The sequence below is a fragment of the Canis lupus genome, chromosome 1, assembly GCF_011100685.1.
Source record: "Canis lupus familiaris isolate Mischka breed German Shepherd chromosome 1, alternate assembly UU_Cfam_GSD_1.0, whole genome shotgun sequence".
NCBI classification, from domain to species: domain Eukaryota; kingdom Metazoa; phylum Chordata; class Mammalia; order Carnivora; family Canidae; genus Canis; species Canis lupus.
Genome location: NC_049222.1, coordinates 17,235,831 through 17,263,726, shown reverse-complemented (window position 1 = coordinate 17,263,726; position 27,896 = coordinate 17,235,831). Strand labels below are relative to the sequence as shown.

At 42.9% G+C, this 27,896-nt stretch overlaps 2 protein-coding genes across 10 annotated transcripts in view; both read left to right on the top strand.

The window, feature by feature from the left end:
- ZNF532 (zinc finger protein 532) overlaps positions 1 to 9,534 on the top strand; it is a 106,579-nt gene extending 97,045 nt beyond the window's left edge. For 5 of the 8 annotated variants that reach the window (XM_038525889.1, XM_038525887.1, XM_038525888.1 and 2 more), the window contains 3 exons: positions 3,615 to 3,727; positions 5,802 to 5,949; positions 7,466 to 9,534. In XM_038525889.1, coding sequence (XP_038381817.1) covers positions 3,615 to 3,727; positions 5,802 to 5,949; positions 7,466 to 7,960 — 756 coding nt within the window. In that variant the 3' untranslated portion in view covers positions 7,961 to 9,534. The remainder of the gene's footprint in view (positions 1 to 3,614; positions 3,728 to 5,801; positions 5,950 to 7,465) is intronic. The other 3 variants (XM_038525894.1, XM_038525886.1, XM_038525891.1) reach the window with 2 other exon arrangements.
- Positions 9,535 to 18,386: 8,852 nt separating this feature from the next.
- The window catches only part of LOC610160 (O-acyltransferase like protein), a 76,391-nt gene continuing 66,881 nt past the window's right edge, over positions 18,387 to 27,896 (top strand). The window contains exon 1 of one of the 2 annotated variants that reach the window (XM_038525885.1): positions 18,387 to 18,587. In XM_038525885.1, coding sequence (XP_038381813.1) covers positions 18,431 to 18,587 — 157 coding nt within the window. In that variant the 5' untranslated portion in view covers positions 18,387 to 18,430. The remainder of the gene's footprint in view (positions 18,588 to 27,896) is intronic. The other variant, XM_038525884.1, reaches the window with a different exon arrangement.

Genomic DNA, 27,896 nt, shown 5'->3' with positions numbered 1-27,896 from the left:
GGTTCTGGATGTATGATGGTAGTTGAGGGAGGCAGATAACCCTTTGCATGTCAGGGGGAGGCAGATAACCTCATGAAGGCAGGAATCTCAGGAAAAGACCAGAATGGATGTCTGGCTAGATGGATGTCTGAAGTTGAGACTTTTTTCCTTCTACTTCTTCAGAATCGCCTGAAACAGAAAGAAGGCTTCAAGCCAAGACAGGAGAAGGGCTGGTTATCAGAATGGGACGTGTCTGGTGTATGTGCCCATGGCAATTCAGGACACATTCACCCAGTGCCCTCCAGAAAGAATGGCCTTCAGAGGCATTGCAAATCCCAGAGCTCAGACCTTGAGCCCAAGGCTAGGGCACTTAGGGCAAAGGAGTTTGTTAAGAGGAGCTGATGCTTTCTTTCCTAAAGAATGTGAAGGTAAAAGAGTCAAAAACTAGAGATTAGGGAGAAATTTTAGGAAATGTACCCAAGTGTTTGTTTTATTTGGTATTTAAAGTTTTCAGGGATCCCTGGGTGGCGCAGCGGTTTGGCGCCTGCCTTTGGCCCAGGGCGCGATCCTGGAGACCCTGGATCGAGTCCCACGTCGGGCTCCCGGTGCATGGAGCCTGCTTCTCCCTCTGCCTGTGTCTCTGCCTCTCTCTCTCTCACTGTGTGCCTATCACAAATAAATTTAAAAAAAAAATTTTAAAAAAAATACAAAGTTTTCAAAAACTTTCAGACCCTGCTAGCTTATTTGTTCACTCCTTCTTTCTTTCTTACTTTAAAATTTTATTTTTATTTTTTAAATTTATTTAAAAAAAAACTTTTAAAAAGATTTTATTTATTATTCCACGAGAGACACAGAGGCAGAGACACAGGCAGAGGGAGAAGCAGGCTCCCCATGGGGAGCGTGATATGGGACTAGATCCCAGGACCCCAGTATCATGACCTGAGCCAAAGGCAGACGCTCAACCACTGAGCCACCGAGGTGTCCCCTGTTCACGATTTCCTTAGATAGTTCTATTTAGAAACAAACAATAATTCATAATTGAATATGACTAATTATAAGGAGTCCACTCGAGGCCCCAGTTCCCGCTGTATCAGCTTGTACCACATTGGAGCCAGGAGGAAATAAATGACCTTAGCAGTCTTGAAAACAGAATGACAGCAGACCTTATGCCTTTTCAATAGTTTCTTTTTTCCCAATTTTGTTTGGTTGATAAAAAATTGCTTTCTGTGTCATAAAACAGCACTATAAACTATTATAATACTGAAGATAGAAGTTAGGAAAATAAATTAGGTAAAGCACCTTTGAATAAGTTAGTATTTAAAATTTAACAAAGAAGGAAGTCATTTGTTTTCTTAGGTAATGGGAAAACGGCAGGTCTGATCCGGAGACTGGTGTTTAAGCCTGTGATTTTCTTGTCACCAGTGATTTTGAAGCCCTGCTCCATTGTTTGGGGATTGCATGGCTCATTTCTGCATTTTTTCATAAAGACGTTGGAGAAGAAGAGTGTCTCACACATTGTCAACTCTTTCTGAAAATACTAATTATTGATTCAGCTAAGGTGCTCTTCGTTTAATTTTTTACCTACTGAGGATTTCTTTACTGATATTTCTCTATTAAAGTTTCGTTTGATATTAATATAATGACACTATAACAAGAAGTGGAATTTCAAACCCTTCATCTTAATGGAGAATCCGGTCTGCATTCCTCTGAGGCCTCTTGCCCTGTTGTATGGTTAGGAAGATACATGGCAGTTCTCTACATGTTTTATAGTTATTTGCTATCACTGTCTTGCTTTTAGAAAAATGTCTTGTGTTTTGACTCTCTCAGGTGATCATAACACTGTCCATCTTATAGGTACAGAATTCAAGAATTAGATATTAATACTTAAATACCTTTTTTTTGAAACATAGGACTATTCATGACTGACTGTTCTTAAATCTTTATTCTGGAGAAACTTCTTACTCATTCTCTGGCTACATAAATGTTAATCCAAGATACTAGGGATTGTCTAGGTCATGTGATCAAGATGTTTATGAAGGAATACCTTTGGGAAAAGATTGTGGCTCAGAGGCATTAGTTGGTTATTTGCTTTGTTTTCTCTCTCTCGGCCCCCCAAGATTATTCTCATAATATCCCAGATTATATGCTTAGGAAAATGATAAAAGCAATAGTATGACTTTCACCTTGAGTATAGAGAAGAAACGTCCTTCTTTGCCTCTGTCTAGGTTTTTGAATACTTGAACAGCCATGTGTTTTATTTAAAAGACAGTATTTTCCACTCTTGAGACACAACTGGATATACAACTTTATTATTATTAACTAAAGAATATTTTTTGAGGATTTCTCTGTGTCCCGAGGACTGTGCTGACTCTCTCATTCCCTGCCCATCATCCCTCCTTCCCCCACGCCCTCTGAGGAAGGGACTGTAGTGATCCCCAACTCTCAGTTTGAGGAGTGGATGTTTATGGAGAAACTTCCCCAGGATCACACCGTTCAATTCGTGAGCTGTAGAGACAAGGCACCAACCCATTTGTAGGTCTCTAGAGCCAGACTCCCATCACTTAAATAGCTGTGCTTACCAGTTTGAATAAGGGCATGTTTATCAGGTGATTAGTATAAAAACATTGTTTAAAAATATTTATCATTTCTTTAATCACTTTATGCACAATTGCTTGCTTATCTCTTCTTATGCCAAAAATAGTAATGTTCTTTCACACGAGAACTTGTTTCTACTTCAGCCCCTATTTTTAAGGAGGATTTAGCCAAAATTTATTCCATGCACGAGGCTGACGGTTATTTCTTGATCTAATTTCCTTTTGATGTGACATTGTTTGATTCCAGGCTGCAGTGCATATTGTACCCAAAGAATGTGTTTTAAGGTGAAGCCACTAATTTTACTTCAAAGGTTCCACATGAGGATCTGTTGAATTAACATAAGTATGTCATAGCCAAAGTGGAAACTTTTAAGTTTATTTTTATTTCTCTCACTCTGTCACTGTTCGCTAGCACCCATGCATACATATACTAACGGCAGCCTCCATAAAGTGGTTTCAGACTTTTGTGTTCTTGAGTAACTAAATGGTATTCTTCAAAAGGCCTTTTGGAAAACTTTACTCTTATGTAAGGAATAATTAATCATCAGGGGGGAAAGTCAAAATGTCTAAAATCAGCTAGTGATTTAATTTAAAATGGCACACTAGATAAATTCTTTCTGGATATTGCAAACTAAGTAATGGTTTTATTTGGTATTTATTGAAGAATTATGTTTTCATCTAGTGTTTGCTGTATGAAAGATTAAAAATAATGTTTCTATCTCTTTTACAAAGAAAATTTAGTATTTTCAAATATCTGGGGGTTTGTGTTGAATTAAAACCATAAGTGTTTTGAGAAAAAAATGTAAAAATTTTACTCTTAGGACAGTGATCCTCCCATTCTCTAGATTAGACCCTTTGTGGTTACCCCAACCCTGTCCTTCCTTTTTATTGCATTTTAAGAAGCATATTTTAGTTTTGTCTTTGTATTGCTTAAACAATATGGTTATATAACTTAAACTATTATGAAGATGTTCTTAGTTTTTAAAGCAATTCTGGTTTTGTTCTCTTAAGTGACTTTCTATCTCTTTTCTTCTAATAAAGCAAATGAAAAAACACCCTTGCCGCCAGTGTGACAAATCTTTCAGCTCCTCACACAGCCTGTGCCGTCACAATCGGATCAAGCACAAAGGCATCAGGAAAGTTTATACCTGCTCGTAAGTTGTAATTTCTACTGTGGGAAGTACAGTGAAAGGCTAAAAGCTGGAATCTCTCTAAGGTTTTTCATATTTTGCCATTAATTTTCCATTTCTTGGCTGCAGTTTATAGATTTCAGTTTTTAGTTATATTCTGTTGTTTGGACAATACAGCTCCTTGGCGGGGTTGTAACACTTAAAAATAGTAAAATGAACAAGCCCCTTGCATACCCTGTGTACATTCCTGGGTTCTTACCTGTTGTCCAGAAGCATATATTTTCTTTACCTGAGCATTTTGGAGAAGTGATTGATTGGCAGGCACACATTTGAATGAGATACTCCTTGGTCTCTGAACACACAGGGAGTTGCCAGGTTTGTTGGCAGGTTGACTGGCTCTTTGCTTGGTTCAGAGCAGACCTTAGTAGGGCCTGGTCATGGAGTTAGTCCAAGGCTGGACTATTTGTCTAATGCAGGACAGCCTTTCCTCAACACTCACTTTTGGCTAAGAGACCAAATTCAGGAAATTGAGTGGACTAGTACGCTGACGAGTTGGTGGTGCTACTCTGGACAGTCATGAGCTACTTCTTTGTATATGAGAATCAGAACTCATTATATCATTAGTGAAAGAGCTTTATCACCCACTCAACCAGAACATGCCTCAAGTGACTTGATAGAACAGGGTTACTTGCTTTGAGACATTTGTAAAAGAGAGGACTAACAGACACAGAAGCCATGTAGCCAGCGTGTAGTGTGTGATCAAAGCAGGGCACAGCGTACTGTGTGGCTCAGGATGCTCATGAAGGTTGGCTGTAAGTGTGGCGGGGGCTTCACTGTTCTGGGTTAGCTAGGGAGAGTTTCTCGGGCGGGAAAACTGAGACATAGACTTTCCTTCAGTGAAACAGAAGCTCGAAGTGATTTTGATGAGATGAGAACGTTCTGTGAACGAGGCCTACATGTTTGAGACTGCACTGAGAGGTTCAGAGAATGAGAAGGAAGCCCTGGCTGAGAAGAAGGTAGAAAGGGAGCTTTCTGGCCCCTGGCCTGGCTTTGTCCTTCCTCGGATAGGCTTGTGTATCTCTCTTTGGAGTCCCTGTAAGGCAGCGAGATGCTCAGATTGTCCGGCCAATTTCCTTTATTCTTTGGTGTTGGTGCTGGCTCCCAAGGCTGCCCTGGTAACGGATCTCTAACACGAAATCATCAGGGTGGGGGGCCAGACACTAACAAAATCTCCAGAAGCCTTTTTTGAAGGCAGCACATTTGATTCTGCATATGACCAAGAGGCGTTTTTCCCTCTCACTGCAGCGATATTCTTGATGTCCACCTTACAGCATCCATAGTCACCACGGTCATTAACTTTTTTTTTTTTTTTTTTTTTTTGTCCATTTCATTAAGAAAATGGTGAATTCATATCTTCTAAAGGAAAAACTATTCATGATCTACAGGTTTGGGTTTTTTTTTCCCACACAAGGTGAAGTGAAAACTTAAAAGATTGGCCTATTTGGATATCTGTTCATTTTCCTACATTTTAATCTCCTGAATGAACACATGATTCTGAGCCCTGTGCTACTGTGTTTGTGCCTTGGTGAGGAATTTGGCAAGGCCAGACACCCTGGCTTACGGCAGAGTGGGCAGGCGTAATTAACATCCACATGAAGGAATCAGGGAGGGACTTTTTTCATATTAAAATATCTCTTAAGACATAAACTCTGAGAGAACACTGAGTCATTGTAAAGAAAACTTTTGAAATTTGATACTCTATTTAAAAATTAAAGCCGTCTAGAATTATAAATGAAGTAATACCTCAGCCAAACCTAGAAAATAAATCCTCCATCTGAACCGAATTAGGCTGGTCCCATAAGGGCACAAAGAGCAACAGAATGCCTTTTTACAAAAAGTACAAAAATTTTACTCGCAAATTGGAAACTGCGATTCAGAGCGAATTTGCTCTTTTGTTTCGGACCATTGGTATTCATGCAGATGGCCTTGACCCCACGGAGCGTACTGTTGGCTGGTGGAGGTCTTTCATCAGTGAGTATGCTCTTCAGCGTGGGTTACGTTCCAGCAGGCAGGTTACCTCCTTGTCTTTGCTCCACAGGCACTGCCCAGACTCCAGGCGTACCTTTACGAAACGGTTGATGCTGGAGAAACATATCCAACTCATGCACGGTATTAAGGATCCTGACTTGAAAGAAATGACAGAAGCCACCAATGAGGAGGAAACAGAAATAAAAGAAGATACCAAGGTCAAACATTGCAGATGTTCTCTTTACAGTGACGTTGTGTTGACTTGCTCTTTCCATTCATTGTCTTCATTTAAATTTTTCTAAATCCAAGACTCTGCACGAAGGTATAAAGTGATAGGTCATCTCCCTGTACACCCATTCTGATCTTTCATCTTGTTCCAAAAAGGTATTAAGTTCCTTCTGCATCTGTCCAGCAACAGCTTTAGGGACCCACTTACGAATAGAAGCTACAGAATTTTGTGCGGACTCACATACACGGTCTCTTAGCCAGGAGGAATGTAGGGAGCTAGATTCCTTCTCGTTGGCAATCTATCGGTTGTGAAAGGTACCTGGTAAGAAGGAAGAGGTTTTTTTGTTTTGTTTTGTTTTTAGTTTTACTTTGTAATAGTAAAGGGAAAAAATCACACATCTCTGCGTTGTCCTTAGTTCAGCGGATAGTGAACTTGAATCAGCATATATACTAATCTGTGCATCAGGCATGTGTGTGCCAAAGTGCTGTTCGAGGACGGAGCAGTTCGGCAGACATTAGGGAGGTTCTGCTGTCTTTGGCACTGGGCTGCGTCTGGAATGTACCTGGGTAACAGCCTGTGTGTGCGTTCAGGGAGTTAATCATTGAGTAAATCCTAATCAGAATACAAGTCAGACAAGAGTCGCATTCAGTGGTAATCTTTTCTCCCCTCAAGTGATGGGGTTGGTGGAGGTTGGGATGGAATGAATCTACGTGCAGGGGCAGCTTCAGGTCAACGGTGTATGTGAGTGGTGCCTTGTCCACACGGCAGAAAAGACGGGCCACTGAGCAGGGAATGGCCCTCTGGCTTGGACTTTTGGGGAGCTGGAAGTGAGGGGGTTGAATGTGGGTGGGATTTAGAAAGCCGAAAGGAAGGAGAAAAGCATGGGCCAAGGGTCAGCCGTGAGGCGAAGGTGAACGTGCAGGGAAGGTGAGTGTGCAGGGAAGCTCGAGTGCTAGACCAGCTGGGGCCTCCAGGGCCTCTATGCCAGTCACAGAAAAGGCAAAGCCTTGATGTTTTCTCAGCCTGCCCCTGGCCTCCTCTCTGTACCTCCTGCCTCGGTTCCCCGTGCCTGGACCCTTGCCTTCAAGTATCCCTGTCACTGGGCCACCCCTCCTGCTCCCCTGCTTCCCATCCCCATCCCATGCCCTGCTTTGTTTCCCTGGGGTCTGACACACTGTCGACCTCCTGGCTTGTGGTTTTCTGTCCTGCTCTACGGGAGCCCCCATTCCGTGGAGGCAGGGACTTGTTGGGCCCAGTGGCTGGGGTGGTGCCTGGTGACATAGGAGCTCGGGTCCCCCGTGTGGAGTGGATGAAAGGCGCTAGACTTGTGGGGAGCAGGGGTTGGGGAGGGGGTGCAGACACACCGCTGTAGGAAACTCCGAATCCCGAAACCCATAGTACTGGTTGCCCTCGCAACTCGGAGGGCCTGGAGAATGGGGCATTTGTCAGAACGTGTGGGGCAGAACGATTTTCACTCGTGTCATCCACTTTGTTTTTTCTCAAAGGTTCCCAGTCCCAAGCGGAAGTTGGAAGAGCCAGTTTTAGAGTTCAGACCTCCCAGAGGGGCCATTACCCAACCACTGAAAAAGCTAAAGATAAATGTTTTTAAGGTCCACAAATGTGCCGTGTGCGGCTTCACCACCGAGAATCTGCTGCAGTTCCACGAACACATCCCTCAGCACAAGTCGGACGGCTCCTCCTACCAGTGCCGGGAGTGCGGCCTCTGCTACACGTCGCACGTCTCCCTGTCCAGGCACCTGTTCATCGTGCACAAGCTGAAGGAACCGCAGCCCGTGTCCAAACAGAACGGGGCCGGGGAGGAGAACCAGCAGGAGAACAAGCCCAGCCACGAGGACGAGTCGCCCGACGGCGCTGTGTCAGACCGAAAGTGCAAGGTGTGCGCAAAAACGTTCGAAACTGAAGCTGCCTTAAATGCTCACATGCGGACACACGGCATGGCCTTCATTAAATCCAAAAGAGTGAATTCAGCTGAGAAATAGCCACAGCCCTTCCGTAAGGAAAATCCCTGTCCACATTGGAATAAAAGAGACATTTTTGTTACAAAAAGTTTGCAGTATAATAGAGTTAACAGTACTGTCTAGGCTGTTGCAATATATTCTCTTTGAGTGTACCTTCCTCACCTCGTCGTGTATATCCTCGATAAGTATTAAAACAGTATTTGAGTTTAAAAGAGTTTGTATATATTTAAATGAATAACTTTTTATACTCTTTGTTACATGTTTGTATCAGTATTTAGTGGAAAATGTTTTGAGGTTTTATTGTTTTCTTTTTTGTTTTTGTTCTTGTTTTTGTTCTTTTGGGTTTTTATTTTGGGTTAGAATTTTTTTCTTTTTTTTGTACTGTTCCTTTGACACAGAGTTCTTAGTAACAGGGGCAGTTCCTGAATTCAAATAAACCATTTTGTATGTTACCGATTTGAATGGGTTAACTAATTACAGGCTAAGATAAGGCCTTTTTTAGTGTTTTTAATTTTTAGAATTCACTACATAAATTGTAGGTATTGTGGGTCTCAAAAACACTAGAGACTTTTAAGTGTCTTAGCACTACCCTCAACGTGCCTGCTCTGAGTCAGCGAGTGCACCTTTTCGCGTGTAACTGCACTCTGGCGTGTGGCATCGTCTTCCAGGCCACGCCACACGGTGTCTAAAGCAGCCCTGCCGGTAGCTTCTTCCCCAGTGGCGGATTAAAAAAACAAAAACAAACAAAAAAAACCAAACTTGAGCCAGAACTCCCGTAGGAGCGTGGATTTCCTTAATTCCACTGTAGAATGCAGAAGCAAGGGAGCACCAGAGGCTGGCGGTTCTCTGGGCATCTAGGTTTGCACGGCTGGCTGGAAGAGCACAAGGAGGTCACGTCACAAAAGGGCTGGACTACTGTAAAAGTTACACACATGTAGTTAGACCAATAGATTTATATAGTCGAGTTTTTTGTCATGTAATTTATTAACTATTACAAAGACACAACTAAAAATATCAAGTATTTCTCTGGCTCTTGACAGGAAAAAAACAAATCACAGTCGACTTAACCCTTTGCTATCTAAAGAGTTGGCATTTCCTGTTCTGGGTGCTACTGCCAAATGTTCTGGTACTTGGAGTTGGGATGTACAACTTCCACCACCGACCTATCAATGCAGCGAAGTGCGTGTCGCGATTGGCCTTGCGGTTACGCACCGGAGCCACTGGGCTTCAGTTCGGTCGTTTCGATAGGCGTCTTTACAATATCAGCAGTTCCGCTTCATCGAAGTGCAGCAGGGGTATTCCTCTGTCCCTTCCGTTTATAGTTCTCTGGGAGAGTTCTATTTTTCAGTTTTTGTTTCTGTGTTTTCTTTTGCATTTTATATCTTGTATTTATCCCTAAACATGTTTTGTACCTTTTTTTTTTTTTTTTAAAGAAAAGAAATGCGTTTGTGTATATATAGATACTTGCATGATATACTGTAGTCAACGTTCGGTTCCTCAAAAGGTCTTGCTGCTGTCAGGTGTTATGCACTACATCCATCATAACTGTATTAAACACATTTCATATGTAAATAAACGTGGGACATTGGCCCTTGTGCTTCTGTGAGAGAGTTATTGATGGTGGGTCTCTGACATCTTCATGAAGGTTAGGAAGTGATTAATTGCAGGGACAGACTACAGGATATTGTAGATTTCTTCCCCCTCAGAGGAGTGGCATATTCGTTCTCATTAGCAATCAGCTCTTTTGTCACTTCCTCGTTGACTCCATCAACTCATGGGTATAATGCCAGGGCGGGATTAAGTATTCCTACACTTGAAATTCAATTGCTGTTACTTGTTATATTTATACTTGTATTGCTCTAAGTTGTATTCATAGCACTTTTCATGTGTTTCTGCATTTGAACCTTGCAATAAACCTGTGTGGTGGGCTGCACGGGTCCTAATAATCTAGTTTTACAGTTTGAGGAAGCTGAGCTCAGATTCCGTTCTTTGCCTAAGCCCTCACAGCTGGTAAGTGGCTTTGCATATTAGAACCCAGATATTCTTGCTCTAAATCTTAGTGCTCGCTCTCTGTGTTTATGGTACATATTGACAAATATTCACTTATTCAACAAATAAAAAGTATGTGCAAAACACGATACTAGAATTTTTGTTTGTGGCACTATGGCTCTTATAAGAAAGTGGAAGTCTCTACTCTTCAATACCCAGAAGTGCTTGCAGCTGTAAAGTAAGCATCTATAAATGCCTAGTTGAGCATCCAAGAAAGTTTTAAAAAAAATGCCCTGAGATCCGAAATGAAGACGAAATTGAAATCCAGAGTAGAAAAACAGCACAGAAGCCTGGAGCCCTGGGAGGGAACCCAGATGGCTCAACTGAAAAGAGAATTGGTGAACCGGAAGATCAGTCATGATGAAATTACCTGGAATACACCGAGGTAAGGAGATGAAATCTATAGAAGAGATTAGAAGCCAAAAGGACAAAATTACATAGTTGGTAGGAGTTCCAGAAAGAGGGAACAGAATTGGGAAGGACCTGTGTGGAAAATTTTTAGCCATTAAAGACAAGAATACTTGAGTTAACACAGCGAACACTGAGCAGAAATCCAGAGTGAAACTTGTGAGCTCTACCCGTTTGTCATTAGTGGCGGATTTGGATGAAGTTGTGGATGTGAGCACTTGAGAAACGGTATGTTCAGGCCAAAGGCAGAAACTGAGGCGTGCTCCATGAATTCTTAGGAAGCCCATGTCCTCTGTTGGTTGGGGAAGTGGAGCTGAGGCTTATAGCGTAGGTTCAGGCCAACATGTAAAAAGCCTTGAATGATGGACTAGAATTTGTACTCCGACAGAGATGAGTTTTTTGGACAGAGGAGTGATAGAGCCAGACTAGTCAGTGGCTGCATTTAGGGTGGAAGATGGAGGAGCTTATCAATAAGGATAGGTTAGATTATGCAATGGTTAACAGTCCTAAATCTTAGTGTCTTAAAACAGCAAGGCTTGTTCTTGGTCACATTTGATGTTCGTTGTTGGTTGACTAGGGACATAGCTCCAAATCCCCTTTGACAAAGGGAAAGTGCCAATGTTCTGGCCCAGAAGTGAGAGATGTCATTCTTCAAGGTTCACTGGCCAAAACTGGTCCCGTGATCCTACCTCCTCACAAGGAGGCTGGAAGTACGATCCTGTGTGCCCAGAAGGCAGAAGGCTGCACACGTTTGAACACCATAAATGGCCATCACAGTAATTGGCATAGGCATGGTGCTAGCCCAGCCATGGTCATGAGGACTTAACCCGAGGTGGTGAGAGTAGGCCTGGAAAGAGGCTGTGGTTGCAGGCGGCATTTCAGAGGTAGTACCAAGAGGATTCCATGCTGTGGGGCACAGAGGAAGGGAAGAGAAGTCTGACTTACTTGGGTGACTTCTTAGATTTTTTTTTTTTTTGCAAGGTTTAGATGACATAAATAGAAATATGAAAGTCAAAATGATAGCTAGATATGGGGAAGTTGGCACTTTCGACAATACAAGATACGTTTTTGCTGAAGGTGTGGTTGGATGATTTTATTTTATCAATAATTGAGTAACAGTAATGCATAAAGAAGAACACCAACAAGGGGATGAAGATTAAGAAAATGAGAAGGAAGATGTTGGCTTAGACTACATGGTGTAGACCACTTCCTCCCAGACACATTTCCTGCCAATTCTTGGCTCCTACTCCAGTAAGTATTCCAAAGAACAACTGTTCCATCCAAAGCTCCGGTGGGCGTCTCTCTGGGTCAGCGGGCTAGTGATTTATGTCCCAGGATCTTTGACCAACAGGAAAATTGACTGTTGGAATCTTTGGCCAAGATTAATATATCATTTCATGTTAATGTGTTCATCATCCTGTGAGCACTGTGACTTTTTTTCTTTTAATGCCGAAGTGGAAGGGGGGAAAAAGGAAAATGTGTTTGAAGAATTAAGTAAAATAGGACTTAATGGAACCATTCGTCTATCCCAAATGGTCTGAGAATGATGAGGGATGTGCTAAATGTGGAGAGCTGCTTGTGGCATTTATAAATGTTACACACAAAAAAACCACAGTCACTTGGGAAACATGATGAAAGGGTCCCCTGTTGGAGCTCTTCAGCCTAACGTACATTTCCTACACAAGGAACGTAGGTGTCGTTACCTTAAATACGTGGCTCCTAATCTATACAATTCTCTCCTTGCCTAAATGGACCCTTGACTCTTCTTTACTTTAAGTTTCTTCTTGCAGTTAACAAACCTCCTGTCCCTCCAGCGTTTATTGTAAACCTTTGGGATAGGACAGTGTGAACTTAGGTCTCTGCAAAGGAGAGACCTAGGAGCTTCTAGACTAGCCAGTTGTAATTCTATCGTTAGCAGTACTCCCAAGCCTCTGATCTTGATTGAGTAGCCCCGCCTTGGTCCACATGAGTCGGCTTTGAAGCTCAATCTGAAACTTGGCTACTGCCAGTCTTCCCTATAAAACAGAACATTGTCTTTTCATATCCATTTTTGCCTTCTACTGTCCCAGTAGATTTTGATGAACACTTTAGTGGACTCAAAATACTGGATGATAAAAGTTTCATCATATTAGCCTGTTTTTCTAGGAATGTGTTCATTTATATTCACTGCCTTCATTGGAAAGGTAGATCTGGGAGTCCCCAGCATTAGATCCTTTATGAATAGGGTCTTAGCAGGACACAGCCAGCGCACAGAGAAAAGTTTCACTTTAAAGAAATTAAGGAAGGGACTATTACAGAAGTGCGGGCTGGAACAGGTGATAGATAGCAAGGCACTCGGGGACTTAGCAATGGTGGGGAGCCCTCACCTCCTTCAGGCCTGCTGAGCCGGGGTGGGTCTAGAGCCATGGAACAGGGCCTTGATCAGAGCCCTGGCAAAGCTAGAAGAGTGTAGGATGGAAATTATAGGGAGGCTGCTGAGACACTTAAGGATCTGTCTTCTGCTCCCATTGGTCAAAGCCAAATAAAAGCAAGAGAACAAGCAAGGCTCCGTAATCTCTTATATCAGTGTGCTGGGCACAGAGCAGGACAGAGAAGGACACATGAAGGATCTGGGTGGAGAGACCTAATAATTGGAGACACCGAGCATGTACTTTTGGAAGCACCTGCCATATACTTGTTTTATTGTCCACATGCAGTTTATCCCCTATAGGCTTGCTGTTAGCTGCGTCAGGGTACTTTGGGTTCCACATTGGCTTTTTCTTTCTAATTACTTCTCCAGGTTTATCCTGGAATTATACCCTTTCCTTAGTGGTTATTTTTACCTAAGGAAACAGAATAGCGTTTCCCAGAAAATATTCTTTGCTAGTTTCCAATTCAATTTGCGAGGTTAGTTCTGACTCCAAACAGTACTATTTATAATGTTTCGCAGCATTCAAAGGAACTGATTATTCAATTTGCTTTGCTATTTTATTGCGAGCTGCTTATCCTGGAGCTTTTCTTATAATTGTAAATCACACTACTGTGGCAGTTCTGTTTCTAAAACAGTCCTTTGCAAGACTATGTATTTAGGGGAGCTCTATAATTACAGTCCACTATCACACTTCCAACTCAGTTCCAGAAAGTGTGGGTTTAGTCCAAGAGTAATTTTCTGACCTCCAGGTCAAGTCAAGTTGGATTGGTTATTTCTGAAGAATAAACTTTTTTTTTTTTTTTTTTTTTAAAGAACAAGGAAAACAGAGATCCGCTGACTGGAGAGGATGGTGTGATGTTGACAAGTCGGGAGAAGGCAGAGCTGCATGTGTCTTAGGGCAGAAGAGTGTCTCTCAGTAGGGATAATGGACATCTATCCTTGCTCTTGTCAGTTCTGCATCGGACCCCTTCCCGGGGTTGGGGAATGTGCCATGGCTTGAATCTCAGCAGGAGATGGGTCTTGCCTCCTCCTCCTGAAACCAGAAGGTCACTCTAACCCCCAGCAGCCGAACCTCAGGCATGGGTTGGCCACCACTTGGCCAAAATGATGCTTCTGCTTTGACTTTCAAGTGCAAGACATAAAAAAGATGGGACGCTTTGAATTCACTCATTCCGGTGGCATGGTGGCAATGACATTGCTCAGCATCTCTGTTAGCAGGCCATCGGTCGGCCTTCAAGGAACCACTGAACCGTTCGGGATCCAGACGGTGCCAACATCATGGTGGGACATTCAAAGCTTAGGCTCCCGCTTCCCTCTGTGTAAGACACCATGGAAGCAGCATGACAGTATTGGTTATTTTTTTTAATGATTTTTTATTTGTTCATTTGAGAGAGCACAAGCAGGGGGAGAGGCAGAGAAAGAGGGAGAACAGACTCCTCGCCAAGCAGAGAGCCTGACGTGGGGGTCGGTCCCAGGACCCTGGGAACATGACCTGAGCAGAAGGCAGATGCTTAACCATCTGAGCCACCCAGATGCCCCGGTATTGGTTATTTTAGAAGAGACTCAACCAAGGTAAACAAATGTGTGCCATCAATAGCCATGTAGACCCCAGCAGACCTGTCCCCACATCCTGCCCCCCCAACCCGAGTTGTTCCTGTCACACCCTGTTCCCATTCCCTTCCCAGGGCCTGGCACTGGCTGTTACCTCCGCCCGGAATGCTCTTTGCTCAGTTGTTATTCCCACATGGGCCTCTTCCTTTTTTTCTGGTTGGTTCCAAAGTCACCTTCTCGGAGAGCCTTTCCAGGTCCCCTTGCGGGACCAGGTCCCCCTCTGCTAGCAGCACACACCCCTTGTGGTATTTAGCAGCCCCGGTACATGCTCACTTGTCAGCTGTCTGTCCTCTGGATACATGTGCTGAGCTTCTGCATGAGCTCTACCTGCTTTGTAATCTGTGGTTGCCATTCCCTCTCATCAGAAGAGGCACAGCCTGAAAGCAGCAGGTTCTAGAACGTTCTCTTTTTCCTCATCAGGTTGATCCTTACTCTTGTTGGCAAAGACAAATGCTTGTTCCCTCAAAGTCAGTGCCAGAGGAAGAGCGGCTGAGTGCTCTTTCCTGGAGAGCTACTTACTTGAACAAAATGACCGTGGCATTAATAACAGCATCAGCTGATTGCTGCTGCCTCGGGAAATGATGAAGCCCTGCTTTCAGGAAGGGAATGCATAATTTACTTTCACGTCCTATTTTTATGCCCAACGCATTGCCTTGCATGAAGCAGGTGCCTACAATGTCTTCGTTAAACAACCAAGTCTCCGTGAACCTCCACCGGTCATGATTTTATTTCTCAGGGTTTGGGACAAACACTAGAAGGGTCCTGAGCTATTAATTGCCCAAAAGTAAGATTCTCTTTTTCCTTTTACATGGGTGGTATTTTAAAAATCATTTTAGATTATTTTTATTACTAATGATTGAAACGTGGATGTGTGTTCCGCTCATTATGTATTTTCCCCCAGATAACAAAAGATGGGAGTATTTAACACTGAATTCTAAGAGCTGTACCAGTCCTAGTTTCAGTGACTATAGACCCATTGACAATGGAGTTGGAAATTGATGCAGGAATCAGAGGTTTTTTTGCTCATTCTTTTTTTTTTTTTAAGTAATCTCTACACCCAATGTGGGGCTTGAACCTACAGCCCTGAGATCAAGAGTCGCATGCTCCATGAACTGAGCCAGCCAGGCACCCCTGTTTAGTTATTCCTAAATATGCAAATCATCTACACCTCTAATGTGGGGACCCCCCCCCCCTTTTTTTTAACATAGGAAGATAGTTAAGCCCAGGAGATACATTTGGAACTGAGAGCTCAAAAACTCTCAGTTGAATCCTATTCGTTTAGGACTCAAGAGCTCTCATTTAATCTTAAGAAACAACTGTGTGAGGGAGGATGGTTTTATAATTTCACAGATGGGGAAACTGAAGAAGTCAACCACTTAACCCTTGTTTCTGGTGCTAAATTAAATCTCCTTTTTAGTGGACATTGCTGCATTCTCTATATAGCTCCAGGTTGGATCTTAATCTTTCATTTTTTTTTTTTTTTTGCATTGAACTTTCCATTTCTGCATCAATTTAAGTACAACTGTAGAGTGTGTGGTGACAAACTAATGCATTAATGGCGGGAAATAATTTTGAAGGAAGACTCCAAGGGTTTCAAGGTCAGAGAAGACTTTCAAGGTTGTTTGTATAAGAACCATTTGATGCTGGATCTCTTCTCTAACACCACGATCCAGTGTTCCTCCACTACTTGAGCACTTCCAAGGTTGGAGAGTTCTGTGCCATTTGAAAGAGACCAGTTCATCTTTGGGTAGTTTTGGCTACTAGAAAGTTCTTTTTTATTGTTTTAAGTCCCAGGGTGCCTAAAGGGCTCAGTCATTTGAGTATCTGCCTTTGGCTCAGGTCATGATCTCAGGGTCCTGGGATCTAGCCCCTCATCGGACTCCCTGCTTACCAGGGAGTCTGCTTCTTCCTCTCTCTCCTCTGCTCATGCTCTCTCTCTCTCTCAAATAAATAAATAAAATCTTAAAAAAAAAAAAAAAGACTGTCCCTTTGTAGTATTAGATCTGATGATCTATTTTTTCAAGGAACTACTTGGCCTGTGTACCTGAATCCTTTTTTCTTTAGTCCAATAACAATGACAAAGAATAATAGTAAGTTGTCACAATAGTTATTGTCTATTAAGGGTCTACTATGGGTCAGCCACTGTAAAGTCCCCTTGTGTATACATTATCTGGGTGTCTGGTGTATATACTATCATCTGCCATGTGTGCAAGGGGCATTTAGAATATAAACATAATAGCTAATACATCTCAAGTATTCATGATAGGCCAGATGTTCTCTTAGTATCTTAAATGTTTTATTTAAATTGCAAAATAACTCCAAGAGGTTGAGACTATTGTGATCTTAATTTTCCAGGGGAAGTAAATGAGCAGAGACTGCCCTGGACACAAATGTTAACTTTGCTCTTAGCTGTGATATAAATCCCCTCTCAGAAAGGCACAGGGGAACGAAAAGAGCGCAGTCTCTGCCTACATGGAGCTTCCAGGCTATGGGAGAGGGGAACACAGAGGAAGACATACTCCAGTGTGAGGGAGTGAAGGGAGTCTACAAAGGCAATGGGGCAGCACAGAGAACAGGCACCTCTCCTCACCTACGGAGAAGCCCAGGAGGACTCCTGGAAGAGCCAATACCTTAGGAGTGGTAAGGTAATGCCTAGGAGGTGGTGGGCTTGGAGAGGCGTACCAGGGACCTAGGGCATAGCATGAGCAAAGGAACAGAGGTGAAAGACAGTGGAGCATGTGTGAGGGAGAGTGCTCTGGTCTGAATGTTTGCGTCTACCCCCACATCCATATGTTGAAATCCTAAGCCCCAAAGATGGTGGTATTTGGGGGTGGGGTTTTGTGGAAGTGATTAGGGTCAGAGGGTGGAGGCTTCATGAATGCAATTTGTGTCTTTATAGAAGAGACTCCAGAAAGCTCCTTCCCCTGCTTCACCCTGTGAGGGCACATGGCCGTGGCCCTGGAAGAAGTTCTTCACCAGGATGTGATCGGGTTAGAGCCTTGATCTTGGACTTCCCAGCCTGGAGAACTGTGAGAGATGAATTTTTGCTGTTTATAAGCCACCCAGTCTGGGGTGTTTTGTTAGAATGGCCCCAACAGACTCAGACAAAGGGTAGCGGTCTGGGATGCTAGAGGCTGCCCTGAAGCCAACGAGCTGAAAGTACAACTGAGTCACGGCCACCCACACGGGTGGATGTGTTCTGGCTGTGTAAACAAGGTTTGCATCACATTTTAAATGTAGTTAGGGAGGTTACTATTTAAAGAAAGCCTTTCTGGAAAGAGAATATTGACAGCATGAGAAATCCAGATTCACACATTTGATGTTTTCCTAAAGTAGATGAACATCATTACCATGGCCTTTTGTCAGCATCATTTCCTCCCCAGGATGTGTGTCTGAGCCCCCACATGAGGAAGCAGGAGCTTATTTGTCCTACTGCAGGGCCGTCTCTTTCCGTGGGGGAGTTTATTCCTCCCACACCTACATCGCTCTCAAGTCCGGCAGACACATTCACAGATGCATGAGATATCCAGATGATCATGAAGAAGCCCTTCTTCGCTTGTGACTTAATCTCAGTGTCTTAGAGGTCGGATTCATAATCATTCCTGGGGTAAAAAAAAAAAAACACAAATATTGCCACTTAACATCCGCCATAGATTTTTTTTTTTTAAACCCAGAGACATTTACAAGAGCATCTGGCTGGGGGAAATCTGGCCTATCCATGTTAGCTGGCAGTGTTAATCTGCGTCGCTAAAGGGAGCCAGGTGGTCAGCGGCCCCCACATCCACAGCGCTGAGTTTAGTGAACAATAACAAGTTGTGTATAAATCGGTTTCCATGGTTTGTTCATCTCAGCTGCTTTGCAGGTGGCTGAGGACACACAGCTTGTCTCTGCATGTTAAGGAGTGAGCAATATGACAATGTCACATTTCCCCCCACCATATTAGAGACTGGGGTTTCATACATATAAGACTCTTTGTCCAAGAGGGGAGTTTTATCCTGACCAGTTAAGGGACAATGATGGTCCCGACTTTATTATTTTGTCTTTTCTCTTTTCTGTTTCAATTACCTTTTGTGTTTCCTGCAGGAAACATCTCTCTCAAATGCAGGCAAGACACTGATGAATTCCTTTCTGATTTGAATTCAGTGGAGCCCAAAGAATACGCTCTAAGAAGTAAGTAGGGTTTTTTTCTGTCCTGTTGGGTAGGTGAACACAGGGCAATCTGAGGTTTGTGCTGGGAGGATTCTGGAAAAACTTGATAATTAAAAACACAGAACCATAGATGGAAGGCAAGATGAGCCTCCATTTACGAATTGCTCCAGGAACCAAGGAGGGAGGAGGAATTTTTTTTTATTGCATAAGGGCAATAGAGGAAGTGGTATTTAATTCTAGCCAGAAGGAATCTCATGAGGACCAGCCTCTTAATAAGATGAGAACTGTTTATGAACTGTAAGGTGCTGTTTACTAATATTGAAGTTGGTAGCATTTTACTGTCATATGAGAAACTTTGTTTTTCTAGACATTTAGTCTGTTTTTGATCATGAATTACCTCATTGCTTAGGGAACCAGTTTTGCCCATTATGTATGTGACAATAAATTCTGAGGAGCTTGTTGGTGAAGGCTGGACTGACCCATGCTGGGAGAAGATTGACTGTAGCCAAAGCTCTTTGCATGTGGTAGGGGCAGACTCAGGCCACCGTCATTTATTTTTTGTTAGTTTCTCAAAATTATTCTCACAAGTAAAGGGACACATACCTTCCTGCCAGAAAGGGGCAGGAAATCCGATTCTTTTTCAGTGGGGTCACCTCCTGGAGAATGATTCATTGTTGATGCTAAAGGAAACCACTAACAAGGAGAAACATAGAAACTCCATTCTCTCCAAAACTATCATGGCAATTTCCATTTGCATTTAAACACGACTGATTTATTTTGTATTGGAAAACAGTAGCAAATACACATCGTAAAGATAAAAGTTTTTCTCTAGTATTGGGGAATTCAGAGTAGCACACGATTGGAAGCAGTTGCCATTCTACACTGGATTGTATGTCCTGATATTTAATAAAACATTGGAAAATATATAAATCTAACTAATTCAAGGGCCATCTTCAAATCCCATTTTAGAATTGTTACAACACTTACTGAAACCAACAGGGAACATTCTGACAAACCTGGGCCAAACACGCTCGCCAAGAAAATCCCGGAAGGTACAGGGATTGGCTGAGACCGGCGGTGATGAGGTGGTGGCACATGTTGTCATTGTTAGTCACCCAGCTGTGTTGACACTTTCTTTGCCTTACAAGTTACTCCTGGTCACGTTCCAACAATATTCCATCTGTAGGGGCCTGGAAATTCTTTCACTAAAAAAAAGTTTCCCAAGGTGAATGGTCCAAGAAAGAATCGGATGATTTGTATACATGGTGATAGATGACCATTACTTAATTTACTAGAGGAATACCATCTGTAGTTGTTTTAATTGATTTGCTGTCTACCGTACCAGAGAATACTTGACATTGTTGCTTTGACATGTTGTCTGAGAGTTTTGAGCACAGAGCATGGTTCTGACCTTCCTTCTCGATATGGTTTTCCTGACAGTCATGTGGATGGAAAAATGATGTGTTCAGTATTTAGAGAGCACTTTTACATGGAGGACAGTTCCCAGCCTGTGAGAGGGTTGTCCTACAGAGTCCTACCTGCCCCACCACGAGCAGGGAGTTTTCTCTGTTTTATAAACGAGAAAATGTAGCTGCAGAGATGTAAAGTATCTTGCCGGAAATAAGTGGTAGAGATAGGATTTGAGCCCAGGTCATCAGATTCCCAAGCTTCCGCTTTATTTTTTTTTTAAGATTTTATTTATTCATTTGAGAGAGAGAGAGAGAACGAGAGCAGAGGGGAGAGGCAGAGAGAGAGAGGGAGAAGCAGGCTCCCTGTGGAGCAGGGAGCCCAATGTGGGGCTTGATCCCAATACCCTGGGATCATGACCTGAGCCGAAGGCAGATCCTCAACTGACTGAGCCCCCCAAGCTTGCACTTTCAATCTCTGCCTAAAATAAGCAATGAGAGAGACGAGAAAAAACATGGCAAAAAGGAATACAGCAGAACCACATGTAAGGGGAATATGCAGAAGGAACAGCAAGAAAGAAAGTTGTAGAAGAATGAGGGGATGTAAAGGTGCCAAACATGCAAAATAAGGTGCTGTGTGGCTCAGGGAGACATGTATGTGTCAGACAGACAGTGGAAGAGATGCATGAGGATGATGATCTCCAAACTGAGTTAGACGTGGCCTCGGAGTGAGAGCTGCTCAGGCCAAGGGTGTGACTGAGGTCCCCTCAGATGTCAAATGATGAGTCATGTTTCATTTCTTAACTTGGGCAGTAGGAACATAGGTGTTTCTTATTTTCGTCTTTATGCCTTTTAACATATTAAATGTCACATAATCATGTGTTAAAGCTCCATCCCCAAGCCAAAGCACTGAGATGACAGCAGCAGGATCTCTGATAATGGGCGAGGGTCTGAGGAACACAGTGGGGAAAGAGGGTTCGTGAGAGTTCAGGGGAAACCCAGGCAGGAATGGTCTTGCAGGAGGGAGCTGGAGTCGTGGTTGGTTGGGGCGGGGAGAGACTGACATTAGAGCCAGATACCAGCCAGCTGCGGTGGGGGGTGGGGTGGGGGTGGGTGAGGGGGTAGGTCAGGGTGTGGAGGGTGAGGGGGGTCAGGGGGAGCAGAGGGTGGGGGGTGGAATGGAGAATGCATTAAGGAGTATAGACATGACTAGAGGGACGAGTATGGTGCTGGGACTCCAAACTGGAGTTCCATTTCTTTCTTTGCACCATCTCTTTCCAGTTGCTTTCCAACACACATCCATCATCTCAAAGGGAACAAAAGCAATCAAACACTATTTGTGTGCCTTGATTTTGCCACCCTCTCGGGTCACCATCTGGTTTTTATGCCTCCTTTGTTGCTAAAGTTCTTGGTTTTTTGTTTCTTGTTCTGCTTTTAAACTCCATGATCCACTGCAATCTACATTCAGTTTCACATCACATACAAACGTGGCCCCCTCAAAGACCTCTGGCCTCCTCCCTCCTGGATAATCATTTTTCTGCCTCTCAATTACCTTTTTCCATGACCACTATGGCATTATCTGCCTTCCTCCTTAAATGCATCTATTTCTCTCTTTTCTTTTTAATGATTTTATTTTTTTTTATTCATGAGAGACACAGAGAGAGAGGCAGAGACATAGGCCAAGGGAGAAGCAGGTTCCAAGTATGGAGCCCGATGTTGGACTCGGTCCCGGGACTCCTTCTGTGAGAATCAGTTGGTTATATGTGGAATTTATAATAAGTTTTGTTGATTTCATTATTATTTGTAATTTGTGTGGTTTATGGGCTGAATTGTGTTCTCCAAAATTCACTTGTTGAGGTTCTAACCCTAGTACTTTATTTCAGAATGTGACTCTATTTGGAGGTAGGTCTTTCAGGAGATCCTAAATGAGGTAAAATGAGGTGATGAGAATGGGTCCTAATCCCATCTGACTGGTGCCCTTATGGGAAGAAGAGATGAGGACATGATACTCACGAGAAGGACCAGATGAAGACACAGGGAGATGATGGCTATCTATAATCAAGGAGAGAGGACACAGAAGAAATCAACCCTGTTGACACCTAAATCTTGGACTTCAACTCCAGGACTGGGAGAAAATCCATCTCCATTGTTTTAAGCCACCTCATCTGTGGTGTTTTGTCATGGCAGCCTGAGCACATTAATATAGTGTGCTATACATCTTTTATATCAGTATAACTAATGATAATCTTCCTATTTTATATATATATAAAGTTTTTTATATATATATAAAATATATAATAATGTGGAAATATAAAACATAATGTGGAATGATGATGTGGAATATATATATATTCGGAATATATATATATTCTCAATTTGGGTAGAGAGCAGCTTACGAGACATGGACCACCACTGCCAAAGCCCCATCCAGCTGCTAGCTGAGCCCTTAGGAGCTGGACCTAAGAATCTGAATTTCAATTTCAGCCTCTTGTGAATTTTGATAATTGTGATGGTTAGATGAAAATAGGGACATTTTCTGGTAGTTACTGGTAAAAATATAAGTCAGACAAGTTACCAAAAGTAGACACAAAACCCAACCCCTTCATATTAGCTTGTTGGGGCTGCTGTCATAGTTGGGGGACTTAAGCAAGAGAAATCAATTTTCTCACAGTTCTGGAGGCTGGAAGTTGAGGACCAAGGTGCTGGAAAGGCTGGTTTCCTCTGAGACTTCCGTCCTTGCTTGCAGATGGCTGATGACACCTTGTCCTTGGTGTCACTCTGTATGTACAAATATGCTTGTCTATGGACACCAGTCAGAGGGGATTAGGCCCCATCCTAACAGACTTGTTTTCACTTAATCACCTTTTTAATTTCATTATGATTTTGAGAGAGAGAGAGAGATTGGAGGTGCAGAGGGACTCAAAGAGAGAATCTGAAGCAGGCTCCACGTTCAGCTCAGACCCTGACATGGGGCTCGATCCCATGACCTGGGATCATGACCTGAACCAAAATCAAGAGTCAAACCTTAACTGACTGAGTCACCGAGGTGGCCTTCACCTTTTTTCAAGACCCTAACTCCAAGGAGAGTCACAGGCTGAGATACTGAAGGTTAGGGTACCAAATAAATATTGGAGGAAATATTCAGTTCAGCCCATAACACCCTGTAAAGCCCATGTTAGACTTCTAAACTCCAGAACTATAAGGTAATAAATTTATGTTGTTCTAAGCCACAGAGTTCTGATAATTTGTTATAGCAGCTGTAGGAAACTCCTACAGATTTACACAGGAAGCTCACTTTTATGATTTTGGCCACACAGCTCAGTGACCACATGCCTATCCTTTTGTTCTATGACCACCTTCCATTCTATGCTCCCACATGTTGTTTTTCTTGCTGTGTTTTGAATATTGGCCATAATGTGGAATGATAAATTTATAGAATTTAGTGACTATGTCCTAACTGTAGCATTTAGTGAATAAATCCTTATTAATTTATAGATAAGGATGGAGATATATCCATACATCCATATATCCCATTGGGTTGTTCTATTTGGGGACTTACTCCTTTGGGCTTTGTATATGTTCTAAAATAGTGATTTCATGGGTTTTGTTCTGTCTTGTCTTTTCTCTGGAGAAAGGGCTCCTGGAAGCAAAGGCCTGTAGTTTATGCCCTTATATATAGGCATTTGGCAATAAATGCAGTTATATGTTCTACCCCTGAGCTATATCTCCATAGGCACTTGGTATATATGTACATAGTTTTAAAAAATTTATTTATTGGGATCCCTGGGTGGCGCAGCGGTTTGGCGCCTGCCTTTGGCCCAGGGCGCGATCCTGGAGACCCGGGATCGAATCCCACGTCGGGCTCCCGGTGCATGGAGCCTGCTTCTCCCTCTGCCTGTGTCTCTGCCTCTCTCTCTCTCTCTCTCTGTGACTATCGTAAATAAATAAAAAAAAAAAAAAAAAAAAATTTATTTATTTATTTATTCATGAGAGAGAGAGAGAGAGAGAGAGAGAGAGAGAGGCAGAGGGAGAAGCAGGCTTCATGCAGGGAGCCCGACATGGGACTTGATCCCCGGATTCCAGGATCAGAAGGCAGGCGCTAAACTTCTGAGCCACCCAGGGATCCCCATATTTACATAATTTAATGAGCAGATGACCAGAATGCATGATAGAAACTACTAAAAGGAGATGTTGAAGTTGTGTTATGTTTCTTTGGTCCTAGGAGACACCTGATTGGCTGTTTCTGCAGATCTTTTCCCATGGCCCACCAGGTTCTCCAACATCCATTATCCTGGGATCGTATCTCTTTATAAACTTATCACACCTACCCTGAGCACATGGCTGCTTCTTGCCTCCAGGCCCTCAGCATCCCCAACCAAGTCACACAAACATCTTTGGTTTGGATTAGAATACCCAACTGGGAAGTGCTGTGGGTTTAATTGTGTCCTCCAAAAAGATATGCTGATCCCCTAACCCTGGTACCCGTGAAGGTGATCCTATTTGGAAATAGGATCTTCACGGATGGGCTCAAGTGAGGATGAGATCATGCTGGGTCACGGGGAACCCTAAGACAATGGCTGGTGTTTTTGTAAGAGGGAAATTTATACACAGAGACCCACAGGGAGAATTGCCATATAAGGATAGAGACAGAGATCAGAGTGATGCATCTACAAGCTAAGGAACGCCAATGATTGCCAGCAACCACCAGAATTTAGGGGAGAGGCATAAACAGATTCTCCCTCAGAGTCTCCAAAAGGAACCAACCCTGCTGACCTCTTGATTTCAGACTTCTGATCTCCAGAACTGTGGCACAATACATTTCTCTTGTTATAAGCCACCCAGTTTGTGGAAATTAGGAGAGCACCATGAAAAACCCAGAAAACTATGGGCTCCCAAACACACCCTCCAGAGTAAAAAACATTTGCCTCTATTTCTGAGATGAAAAACAAAACAAACAAAATATGCAGTCTCAGGTAGGTCCTGGAACTCATTTTCTTTGGGATGTACTGGGCTCACCCACGCCCATTTCATAAAATCCACTCGGACCATTTATACCCCCATCTGCAGTAGAGGCCTTTCAGGGGATGCTGTTTATGTGGAATTAGAACTGTGCTGAGCATAGCGAGGCCCCGTGGGTTCACACGACGTCTGCATGTTCCTGCGCTTTATTCCTCAGGGATGGAATCGGGGCGGGGGGGCCTCTGGTTCCCAAGTAGTCTGCAGGGCTTTTCATTTCCTGTTTTCTCTAATCTCATAACATCCTTGAAATCTTCCCCAAGAAGCTATTTGTGCTTTAAAAATCTTTAACCCTTTAAGTCCCTGGTCCCTGTGTCAAGTTTCTCAGCCCTCCCTGACCCGGGGGGTGGGGGTGGGGGGAGGGTTACTGAGCTTCCTTCTTTGATAACTTACTCGCTTAGGCTTCATCTCTCTCTTTCTTTCTTTCCTTCCTTCCTTCCTTTATCTTTCATCTCTTGGAATGATTATTTCCTCTCTCCTCCCTGTGTGTCTCATCTTCTTTCCTGGAAGGGAAGGCCCATGGTTTATACCCTGTTTCAGGAGGCAAGCTGTAGGTAGGTGCTCACTGGGCTAGCTGGTCACTGATCCCAGCTGAGCCTTTGTTCTCTTGTTATCATTGGAGGACTGACCATCAACTTGGTTTGGATTCTCAGACGTTGCCTCTTTTCCCATCTGACTGTCAGTCTGGAGGCTGTTTTACTCAAGGCCAGCCCCTCCACTCATGCTGGAACTAGGAATAGAAAAAATGCTTAAACAAATAAAATCTTTTAATAGAGAAAGGGTGACACAGTGGCATCCACTGACATCTCTGGATTAGCTGAATTTCAGACACATCCATGCTGTGGTAGGTTGAAACACAGCCACGCAAGTGATTTCAACATTCTCATTCCTGAGACCTGTGAATGTTACCTCATATGGAAACAAGATTTTGCCCGTGAGATTAAGTTAAAGATCTTGAGATCTTGAGGAGAGATTATCCTGGATTATCCAGATGGGCCCTAAATGCAATCACATGTACCCTTAGAAGTGGGAGGCACAGGGAGATTTGACACACAGAGGAGTAGGTGATACAGCCACAGAGGCAGACATTAGAGTGATGTGGCCACAAGCCAAGGGGTGCCAGCAGTCGTTAGAAGCTGGAAGGGACAGGGACGCCTGGGTGGCTCAGCGGTTGAGCATCTGCCTTTACCTCAGGGCGTTATCCTGGAATCCCGGAATTGAGTCCCACATCAGACTCCCTGCATGGAGCCTGCTTCTCCCTCTGCCTGTGTCTCTTCCTCCCTCTCTGTGTGTCTCTTCATGAATAAATGGATAAAATCTTAAAAAAAAAAAAAAAAAAAGGCTGGAAAGGGCAAAAAATGGGTTTTCTCGGGGATCCTCCAGAAGGAGTGCGACTCTGCTGACATCTCGATTTCTGCCCAGTGATACTGATTTTGGACTTCTGGCCTCCAAAATTGTGAGAGAACAAATACCTGTGGTTTTAAGCCACCAATTTTGTAGGAATTTGTAATAGTCACAGAAAACGAATATACCTGCTATTTGTATTCTCCAAGTCCAAGATTAATAGTGACCAGACACAAGGGGGACTACCAGAAGGTGTTTGTAAAAAGCTGCTTTAGGAACTTTGGATATCAAATTGATTAACACCTTCAGATCTCTTTCTTACTACCAAGGAGGTCTCTGGCAACAGAGGGCTAGTATTTTATGTGTATGCCTTGTATCATCCTCTATAGTGCAAGGACTATTCAATTCTAGTTTTTAAAATTCTCCAGTGTAACACAGTGATCTGGTGGGTGCATAATAAATATTTGCTGTTAATGCTGTAGATGATAATTTCAGAATTTATTTGTGGTTTGGCATTCTAGAAGCTTCTGCTGCCTTCAGCTTCATGGTATAAGTGCATTCATATTTTAAAATATAAGACCACTGGACCAGGGTCTTTCTTTCCTCCTTTCAAACTCAGAAATTAATCAGCTCTATATTTTAATATCTGCATATCATCACCACCATGTGAGAAAGCAAATCTGTCTGCCAATTAGCATTTCCATTCTGGCAGAATGGAAACGAGTTGTTTTTCATCTTTTGGAGATGAAAATTTGAAACAACTGCCATGTGATTTGAAGTAGCAGGTGGGATTAATCATTAGTTTATCCTTTGCCTCCCTCCCAAGACAATCACTTTGTATTTTTATTTGGATGGTGCCTATGGCCCAGCATCTCAGCTTCCTGACAAAAACCAATTAAGCAGGAGGCAGGGAAAGGGCAACTTGTCCGATTGAGTTCATAATCAGAAAGGAAGCAAATGCAATTGGAAATTTGCATAGCATTCAAAATAACCTCAGCCAGAAAGCCATAAATCCAATGAGTTTACAAAGCAGAACCCCAACAAGAAAAAAAAAGGCGGAATTTGATCTTTTCAACTGAATAATTAGGTACCCCTCTCTATTAATCCTTTAGAGTTTTATGTAAGGGTAAAGTCAGGCTTGGTATCGGCATCTCTCTTGTTTTAATCTCCTTGGACTCTTATTAGTTCCAGTTCCTTAAACTTCCAGCTACAGTGTTTGAGATACTCAGTGATAGAGAATGAAACCAGGGAATCATTTAGCTTATCTCTAATAAATATATCCAATATTAAAAAATTATTGCTGGTTTTCTTGACACATGGAGGACTTCAAAATATATTCATGGAGCTGGATTTTTGGCATTTAAATTTTATTTTTTGAAAGTTTAATTCATCTCAGCAAATGTTTTTTTGAACTCCTCCTCTGAGATATCCATTAGTGGAAACACAACCCTTCCCTCACATGGGAGACAGACAGGTGAACCATTACACGCCTTTTAGTGTGATACACCAAGCAAGGGTCTAGACTCCATCCCAGGGGAGACCACCTTTCTGCCAAGACCCAAAG